At 35.5% G+C, this 10,827-nt stretch overlaps 1 protein-coding gene across 2 annotated transcripts; it reads right to left on the reverse strand.

Moving 5' to 3' along the window:
• Positions 1–3,997: 3,997 nt before the first annotated feature.
• On the reverse strand, positions 3,998–10,736 carry rida (reactive intermediate imine deaminase A). 2 transcript variants are annotated; one of them, XM_066690852.1, is made up of 6 exons: positions 10,509–10,736; positions 8,101–8,206; positions 7,673–7,727; positions 7,501–7,569; positions 4,407–4,462; positions 3,998–4,247 (listed from the first exon to the last, which is right to left on the reverse strand). In XM_066690852.1, exons 1-6 carry the CDS (start codon positions 10,571–10,573, stop codon positions 4,185–4,187), a joined length of 414 nt encoding a protein of 137 aa, XP_066546949.1. In that variant the 5' UTR covers positions 10,574–10,736; the 3' UTR covers positions 3,998–4,184. The 2 variants fall into 2 exon arrangements, with proteins under 2 accessions (XP_066546949.1, XP_066546950.1); XM_066690853.1 differs by lacking the exon at positions 10,509–10,736 and adding an exon at positions 9,628–9,901.
• Positions 10,737–10,827: the final 91 nt, after the last annotated feature.

Raw genomic sequence — 10,827 nt, forward strand, 5'->3', positions numbered from 1 at the left:
AATAATAAACAGTGTTTAGGGTTCAGCGTTTATATGGAAAAGTCAGGAACATTTTTCTCATGATGTCTGTATGTTTCTAGAAATTAACTGGTATTCTGTTCTGATTTAGAACAAGACGTATGGGAGTACGTATTTAAAGGTCTATGTGCCTCCTACTAATTTACATGAGAATGTTTTTTTAATATTGTGAGAACATCATGTGATGCCAAAAAAGATTCCTGTATTTTTTTGTTTTGCAAATACCTGTGTTGTGCTACACCGTTTTGAGCTGGGAGTAATGCTCTCAGGTTAAAAAAGCTATGTTTACAGGGAATTTTACATCTATTTTGAACACATGATCGTGAGGATCGAGCTTGAATGAGCAATTTCCAAGAGCATCTAACCAGTTAGAACATTTTGTTGTCTTGATTGATTAATGATTATAAGGCTATTTGCAGCAATTCATATTAAAAGAGTTACAGAGAGAAATGGGTAACTGGGGAAGTAAGTGTCTTAATTTACTCTCCATGGTGATTGTTTCCAGATGAGACTGAGGAGAAGGTGGAAGGTGAGACACAAACAGAACCTGCAGAGAAAGAGCAGGGTCAGCTTGAGACGACAGAGGTTACTGGTGAGTAAAGAAGAGCCCAGAATTATACCTAACTATTTTGTCCAGACATGAGAACATTAGCCTATGGGAGCTGCCATCATTATTCTATAAGGATTATAATATTTAATTTATAGTAGACTGTTTGATACCACATTTGGTTATTGTAATTGTATTACCTTTCTGTATATACAACTCTTTGTAGTATAATGCCTCTCTTTTATCAATAACAACAGAAAAAATAGGAAGTTATAGCAATCAGTAAGGAGTTCCTCGATTGTTAAACTACTAACAACAGGATGAGCAAGTATAACGAGGATCATAGGGAATGAACTCATTATGGTGATTTCATCCCTCTCTGAAGACTACTCATACACAAGACAAGTTTATTAGTCTCCTCTCATCTGTATATGTACCTGTGTTTTGAAAGACTTTGGTTGCAGATAGTGAGGTTTGAGAACCTCACCAAGCAGTATGTTAAAAGAAAAATCAGCTTTTTAAACTTTGCTGTATTCCATACACCCCAAACAGTGTTTGTAAATTAATGCATCCTACTCCAACTCTTACATTTTGGAGTCAGGTGGGCCCAAAAAAGCCATCGTGACCAATAAAAGTAGCATGCGTTTTAATGTGTATGCTTGTTGACTTATATACCTTAGTTTGGTCTAAAGTTCCTCTATAAATGGAAGTTAATTCATGGATTTACAAAATACTTCAGTGAAATACCAGTTTACAGGAGAGAACCCAAATAGTTAAGTTTTCCTTAGCAGTTTATGGTTGGAAACATAAACAAATGACTTGTACTGCACTGCTAATGCTGTTGTCTTGCGTCCCATTTCCTTATTTTTCAGTTACCAGCAAAGAGGAATGAAGCACAGGTCTCTTTTTACAAATCCTTGTGCTTGCAGTCAATCGGGAACAGAATGTGCTGCGAAAAGAAGCTTTTTGACAAAATGGAAATGGAAAGAAAAAAACATAAGAATCACAGATACTTAATATGTGATTGTTACTTGCCAGTTGCCAAGTTGCAAATAAGCAATTCTCCTAGGTTATTGTCAGTAGACACCAGCGTGCCTTTTGTCCTTTGATTGTCTAATTTTGTAAATATTTTCACTTTACTAGTTATATAATCTATAGAAAAATAAGCCTGATTGAGCTATCATTACTTTTAAAGTTCTATATACATTTTAAAAGTAATAACATAACTATCTCAAAGGTTATAATGCATGGAGAAGAAAGAATAAGAAGCTTTGATTTAACACAAACAGTAGTCTTCAGGTTACACCCGTACAAATGTAACAAACAAACAAACTGTATGTGGCTTTATAAATGTATTTTAACAATATAAGACATGGGACCAAATTTATATATAATCTTGTAAGAAAGATTTTTTCCAACGGTGCTACATTTTATATAAAGAAACAAATACAAAACCTGACAGGTTGTAGAATTTGAAAGCTTGACATTTTTTCCATTCTTTTTAAAAAGTAAAAACATTACACTTTGCAAGCACCTATATTGGTTTATCAGAACTGTTTTCCACAAAACCAGTCTAAAGTAGTGGAAAAAATACAATCTTATCTTCTTATTGAATACCTTCAAACAAGGTCTGAAAAGTCAGTCTACTAGGACTACTTTAAAATCTTTGCACACAGGATTTGATGACTTATCTAGAATACCAAGAATAATTTGGTACATCAACAATGTTCTGTATAAATAAAGATGACGTTACTAATACGTGGTTTCCAGTGTGTTATTGATTTAAAATTCCTCACAGATACACATAATGAAATTTAATGAACATACTGTACATTTCAGTAGCAACATTCCTCACTTGGATATCTAATGATTATAGTGTTTATAATCAATACCCCCAAATAGTTAACCCTCTGAAGACATCAGTGTAGAACGGGTGCTAGAACCTGGAGGCTGCCAGTTGGAAGTCTATATTCTGTGCAACTAGTTGGTTATTGACTTTGATTGCTGAACTCCATGGGGAGCTATACATGTGACTAAGTGATTTCCAAGGAGATTGACTTCCAGTGCACATGAGTTACCTATTGTTGTCTGGGAGCCTATTGGACTCTGGGTAACCAGGATGGCTTGGGTATATCTGCTCACATTGAAGCCCTTTAATTTACGTAGGTTTGAAAAACTGTTCCAATTGATGGAGTATTAAAGGGGGGGAAATAAATAAATACATAAAACAGGTTACTATTTTTTATGATCTCTTCAGAACAGTGTTCAACAGTTAAGTTACCTCTTGATTTAATGCTAAGACCTATATGCTTAAAAAAAATCAGGTGTTTGGGTACATTTTATTTGATCTAGTCTTCAGTAAAACAAAGGTTCATGCAGTGAGATGGAAAACATAATTATTTAAATATTATTTGAAAGGTTTTATACATACATTTTGAGACTGCTTGTTTGAAAAATAAGCACATGTAGTAAATGTAGGTAGAACTCCCCATGCCCGTTCTGGAAAGTATAACAATGGGGCAACATCTCTCCTTATCTTGGAAAGTCTGAACATCATGAACTTTGGCAGATTTGTTTTAGGGATGTACACACTGAGCAAGCTCTAACACTATAACAGGAATCATTATACTATATGTAGATCATTTCTATAATCCATTCACAGCATATCAGTTTGCTGGTTATTTTGTTTCATGCATATACAACATAATGAGAGGAAATTAGCATAATATTCAGATTTTCTGCAAAACACATCTGTCAGAAATGTGTATTTGAAATTTTATTTATCCAGATGTTAGTACATTTTAATTTGCAAGGTCCATACTGTGTGGCTCATATTACACACATACTTAACATACAATCAACTAGTTTGGTGATGCTATCTACAGGGTCAGTTCCTGAAACTGATGCATATAGTTGTGCAACCATGATGGCAAATTGTAGAGATGTTTTGTAATAAATGTTTTGGCCTTGGCACGGTGGTGTGGTGGTTAGCACTGCTGCCTCACAACTCTAGGGTCCTGGGTGTGAGTCCTGGCTTGGGGGGCCTGTCTGTGTGGAGATTGCATGTTCTCCCCGTGTCCGCGTGGTTTGTCTCTGGGCACTCCGGTTTCCTCCCACCGTCCAAAGACATGCAGGTTAGGTTAACTGGCTTCTCTAAATTGCTGTGTGTGTGTGTGTGCTGCCCAGTGATGGACTGGCATCCTGTCCTGGGTGTATTCCTGCCTTGCACCTTATGCCTGCTAGGATCGGCTCCGGCTTCCCCTGTGACCCTCAACAGGATAAGTGGTTTTGAAGATGGATGGATGGATGGTTTTGGCCTTGGAACAGCCTGAGGAAGGCCCTCTTGACACGATTTCAAAGCATAAATTATGTAGAATGTAAATATGATCTATAATTTGCAGTTGTGGTCCCAAATCTCAATTTGATTCCATGTTAATGATTTAAATTGGTTTATTTAAACATCATTAGTAAACATTAAAATAAGAAACACACTCAATTGGGAGTACAGGCGTGCAAGTGAGGTACAACAACTGAAACATCTTTTTTGCTAGAAAATCTGAGCTTCACTTCACAATTTTTCAGGTCCAGATCACAGTTTGTGTAGGTACTGGCCGGTTAGTCAGGATGATGCATCTTGAATAGGTCCCAGGACAGCAACTCCCTCAATCTCAACACGACCACCCTGTGAGTTGGAGAGAACCTGGTCAGAAATATGACTGAATAGAGTACTATAAACAATATATTTAAAATTATGATAATTACTTATGTATTGATGTGTTATATAATTACTGTATACCATTTACCCACTGTAAATAAAATACATATAATATATGGAACTTACTCTGGGCAAGGCAGCAACCTGGAACGCAGCTCTTGCTGGAAAATTGTTATGAAAAACTGGTAGAAAACAATAAAGGAGCAATTAGTATTGGTAGTAAGACTTAATAGTGTATTGTAATACAAATAAGCACAAATCAGAAAAGGTTTTGTGATGGGTGACAAATATAGAAGACCCCAGCTTTCACAAATAGGCTCTTTAAAATATAATTGTTTGATGGGTTAATGGGTTTTGAATACCTGCCAGATAAAATGTTTTAAACTTCTGAAATGGCACTATATTTCCAAAGAGGTTATGGAGTGCATTGTACTCCAGGTGTGCTCTGATACAGTGTGTTGGAGAGCTAGTTTGGATCTGCCAAACACTGAGAGGACTGTATGGCTTGTCTGCGATCCAATGTCTTTGCTTCTATAACTTAAGGCACCTTCCACCTTGAACCCACTCCCCATCTGTTCTGAAAATGGAACACCTTGAAGAACATACACCTTCAAGCGTTTGTTATAAAATTGAAATAAGGTCATACAATTGAAAATCTATCTTTAAATTTATCAGCTTCTTCAGTTGCTGTAGACTAGAACAATTGCGTGGTGAACCCTGGGTGTGACAACACTGCCCACCTGACATACTGAATCCAAGCTGTGTAATACAACATCCCATTTCATAGAGCTTTATCATGTCTGAATGTTTGCATATTTGACTGCCATTAAGCTGCATAAAATCAGCAGTGTGAAATGTTCTAACTTTCAGTCATGGATCTGATTTCCATATTAAGTCACAAGACCAAATAAAAGCCCTGTCATCTGTGCCTATTCACAATGCCCTGTTTATCCTAGTGTCAACAGACCATAGCACAGAACACCATAAATTTGTGCTGTGGCTTTGTTGGTCAGCTATATGAGCAGTGACTGAAGAAAGCGGATAAAAGGAAGTTCTGTGCGTTTCGTGCTCTAGATCATAGTGACGTTATAGGATGAGAGTGCAGGGTATCTAGGTCAGTTCCACTTTAATGATGATGTGACAAACAGCAATTTACAGAAAAATGCTGTGGGGGGAAAAAAAAACAACAAGGAGAACATGTAGCAAGAATCTGAATAGATCGTTGTTTCTGTCCTTGTATGAGCATCATTCCAAATAAATGTTGAAGAAAACTAGTTATTTGTAATTCAACTTTTCATTTTGTTGATTTCCTAACGTATAAATAATTAGAATATGATATAATTTGATTGTTCTGTAAATTCATAGTCAAAAATATCCCCTAACAAACTGAATATTTTGTTGAATCACAGGTTGATTCTGACATTTGTACTGCAGGTAACACCAGGACCGGTTGCTAGGTTGGCAACCCTGGTCAGTAGCAACTGGAGATTAAAAAATGTTTTAGCAATTGTATATTGTTGTTTCATAGTTAATTATCCATCTGACTGTAAAATGCAATATCAGCTACTTATGCCCTTTGCTTACTTGTCTGTCAGTACCGAATCCACTATTCAATCTTGTTTTGTGCTTTTACATTTGGATGGTTTCATCTCAAAACACATGTAACAGATCTCAGGTTTCAAAGCAGACCCCTATAGCACATAGTGAGCTTTTTAGTTAATTCAGCACTGTCGTTTTTATTTGTTAACACTTTGTGAAATAATGGGACTCCATTCAAGCCACCACTGTTCTGTATGCATCAGGTCACGGAAAGTTCTCTTAAACTGGAAGGACACATTTCAGACTGGCTGCCTGAGCAGAGGTCAAGTTTCAGTGCATTTCATGGTGTACCGTTTCGCTGAGATAAAAGGATACAGTTGCATTCCACATTATATTAAGAAGGAAATACCCGAGCAGGCAGATTTGTGTCCTGCAAACAAATGACTGCGGAAGGATAGGAAATGTGAATCTTGCAGCTTGTCAATGCTCAGATATGAGCAGCCACATTGTGAAGGAGAGGCAAAGGTGTAAGATAGAATAAGGAGACTGATAAATAGAGTTGGTTGCAGCTTCAGGACACCAGAAATGAAATAGGAATGTTAACACGTTTATACAAGTGAATATATAATATATACACACACACACACACACACACACACATATACATACCCATATATACACACACATACATTTACACATATATATATATATATATATATATATATACATACACATATACACAGTGGACATCCAAGAGATCTAAGCCTGGCAGGGGGCATTCCTCATAAATATCTCACTTAGTAATTACTGCTGCAAATATCCTTGATTACTCCTTTAAAGATTCAGAGACATCAGTCAATGATTCCTTGAACATTCAGCTACAAAGCCTCAACAAATCTGTAACTTTCAACCTGTCACCTTTATTTATTCTTTCATCCTAGGAAGCAGTTTTAGCTGTTCATCCCTAGGTCTTACTTATTTTCCTTCATATTAAATGCATCAAAGATTTTTTTAAAGCTAAATCCGTTGTATTGCATGTTGATACATTTTAAACGTTTGACAGGAAAACATCTGGGTGCTGATTTAGAATTACATTTTTTCCATTCATTCCATAACCTCAGCTGTGAGTGGATGTTTCACAGCCAAGAGTGACCCCTTGTGGACATTTTTGAAAATAGCTGAACATCAAAAAAGTATCTCGTTATACAACAAAGTCTTAGACAGGCACTGCGATTGGCAATAAGTGGGGTTGGCATTAAATAAACATTAAAAATTACATTTATATATGTATCTGCACATGTGTTGGTATATACAGCTCTGGAAAAAATTAAGAGACCACTCCAAGTTCAGAAATCAATGTTAACTAATTTTTTTCCAGAGCTGTATATTTTCATGCAATTTCACTATGCTTATGAATTTATATTAAACATATAGTCTAACAGCCCAGCTGACAGCACATACTAAACATAAAAAAACGACTACTATTACATCCATTGTTATTTTGCATCTAACCCTCAACTTTAAACTATGAAACTTTAAACACTTGATTCATTAATCTTCCACATTCCCCTAATTCAAACTGTGATTATATCTCCATTCGCAGTCGGAGCAACCCAAGCCGACTAATGTAGAAACCTGGGGTGTGTATGACATATGTTTACCATAGGCTCTGGGTACTTACATTGCTTATACACTTCATTAACACCATTGAAGTCATTCATATCTGCCAGAAGAACAGTTGTCTTCACAACTGGAAGAAAAACAAAATCAATATGCATAGCAAGGTCAAAGAAACTATTGTTTTATACTTCATAGTCAAATTCATTATTTTGCATAATGTATATGTTTCTTACCACTGCTGTAATCACATCCAGCACTCTTCAGAATTTCTCCCATGTTAATAAGCGCCTATTATAAAAGGAAAAGCAATACGATTAAATCACTGTCTTCATAAAATACAATCCTCAAGAATTATAATTAAATTGTATTTTAAATTGTAAATTGTAGAATATTTGAGAACCTAAACGCATATTAGTAATTGAATTAGTCCTATAAAATCTTGTATGCACCGGGAGCCTGATATGTTTCGTGTAGAAGTCAATATATGCACAATGCGTATCATAGTTTTAGTACTTATGTGTTGCCAGCTGCTTTAAGATAAAAACATAAATGTCCATTTGCCAAAAGTACTCCACAGAATGACCACATTGAACAGTGAGAAATAAGTCATTGGAGAAGGCAGAGAGAAGAATGTAAGAGATAGATTAGGTTTTGGAGTCACCTGTTTGGCCTCTGCAAGCACACCCCCAGTCACCAGTTGTCCAGACACAGGGTCCATTCCCAGTTGTCCAGAGATGTACATTGTGCGATCAACCACCACTGCCTGGCTGGATGACAGGACAGACATTCAGAGTTAAAGGGAGCAAGCAGGAAAAGGGGTGCAGGGCAAGAGAATTGCACTGTATTATTGCACTTTGTATTACTCTTTTATTTTGTAAGTCTCCCTGGACAAGGGCGTCTGCTAAGAAATAAATCATAATAATAATACACAGTTGAAAATTTCCCTATTTACATTGATTGATCCTTACTGTTGTTGAAAAAATAACTCCCTACACCATGGTAAATGAATTAGATTTGCAATTGCAATATGCACACAGTGAAAACAAAATATTACTACTAAAAATATTAGTACTAAAACAACACTTCAAACTGTATCATATCAAAATGTACTTGAATATATAAACTGTGGGCCTATTGTGTGTATTAATTATTTTTAAAATACTATATTTGTTGCAATTTGTATCACTGACATCTTCTGTTTGAAAATATCATTTGGAGACTTCTTGAAACACCTGTCATTCCTGATCAAATCCTCTCATTCATATTTCAAATTTTAGAATGCATTAATTTGGTTCTGTATCCTTGTACATTATCTGAAACATCTTAAAACATTAAATACACACAGTGCAAACATAATAGTGAAATAAACTTAATAATAACAGATTGCTATTACAGTTAGTTTAGCCTGTTACAGATAGTTTGCATGATGGCTACAGAAGGGCAACAGACTGAACTTTAGTACACACTCAAAATCTGTAACTTATTAAGTACACATGGTCATGGCTGCCTACTTCTCTCAGCAACCATTGGTGGAAACACTGGCAACACCCCTGACTTTATTTAGAATAGAACCACCAACCTGTCTCATTATAAAACAGCTGTAATATTGCACAATTATATGTATACACCAGTCTCACAATTATTCATATATAAATATCTGTCACAAACGGCAGGAAATAGACAGTAGAAACATATTTCTCAATGCAAAATGTGCGTCTTTACTCACACAATTGATCTTTCATGGATCCTTCTTTGGTTTGGATAACAAACAAGATTTTTTTCTTCCTATTGTCTTACAATAATTTGTGACCACTGGCAGAATAACATCTGCAGCTCCTCCATGCTGCACAGCTTGTACTTATGAACTACTTTTATCAGTCCATACCATTGGATAGTGAATACTAGGATTGCTAATCAACAATATTGATTTAATGCACATTTAAGAAGTTGGTCATAGACTTGGATCTTATACTTCAGATTGTTATCATGCTGGAAAGTCCACAGGTGGCTAAGCTTCAGCTTCTTGTCAGAGGGCACCTGACACTTGTGGCTGAAATACCCTGGAACACTTAAATCTACCTAGTTTCCTAAAACACCTTTTTATCAAACTATAGTTCAAATTACTTTTTGCAACTTAAAAGAAAATGAAAATGTTCTTGCTGTTGTTTTTGCTCAAATATATTCCTACCTGTAGATGCCTCGTCTTATAGGAGCTTTTGAAGTATAGGGGATTTTCCGATTTATAGCAGCCATAGCTTCCAAAATAATCAAAATGCTGGTGTGCACAGTTCCAATTCTTAAACTGAATACCTTACAACCTTTGAAACCAAGTACAGTTCATACACTGTACATGTTATCAGCCTCAGACACACCCCCAAGGCTGTTGAACTACTGAGGTTTTATTTCTAAATCGTTTTCTTCGTAGTATTAAACAATTCCAAAGCTACTTAACAATATTTAACTAGAAAAAATTGAAAATATATGCTAAAATTATCAAATTAAATTAATACATATACAAAAATATTTCATGCAGCTAGCCTCTCTCTTTCTATTTACAAGTAAACTCAAACAAATCAAATACAAATCCTTACATTTCTCAGATCAGTTGATTATCAACCAGCCTAACTATGCCACGCTAACTATGTATATGACTGATTAAGGAAAATAACAAATCTTAAAATGTTTGTGTCACTAACATAATCCACTTGTCTTAATCTCATTGCATTTCGAAATACAGACGTATTCAAATCCAAATGTGAAAGGAAAAATGTATCATTTATCATAAGCATGTACTGCAATACACAAAACAAAAGTAAAGTATATAATCGATGGATACTGATAACGATACTGTAAGTAACAACTAACATTGACTAAATGATAAAAAAAACAATATTTGAAAATAAACCTTTTATATTATTATTACAGATCACAGGGACACTTTGTTTTTTTAATTTGAAAGGACAATACCCTGTATATCTGAAACACAGCAACATTTGCTATAAACTGACACATTAACGATGTAATGTTTCAACTGATTTTAAAGTAATACAATTGAAATATATTATCTACCTGTATGGCCCAATTGCAGCCGGAGCTTTAGCAGTGCTAATTATTCTTCTAATGATCGCCGACATAGCTCTGTATAGTGTTAGTCCACAACTAGTAGAGTTAGCACAACAACAACAACAACAAAACTGCTATGGCAGATACTACAAAGACACAAGTTAGCAGCAATTCGCTCTGTATTCCTCGTCTTGTCTTATTCAGGGTCCAACCTGGCAATCCTGCTGTACCGTATAACTGCATATATAGGCGCATAAAATAATAATAATAATTTGTTCACCCTGATTCAAGTGAAAATTAATCGCCCTATATAGTTTTATGGTTC

Source organism: Amia ocellicauda, chromosome 18 (genome assembly GCF_036373705.1).
Source record: "Amia ocellicauda isolate fAmiCal2 chromosome 18, fAmiCal2.hap1, whole genome shotgun sequence".
Taxonomy (NCBI): Eukaryota; Metazoa; Chordata; class Actinopteri; order Amiiformes; family Amiidae; genus Amia; species Amia ocellicauda.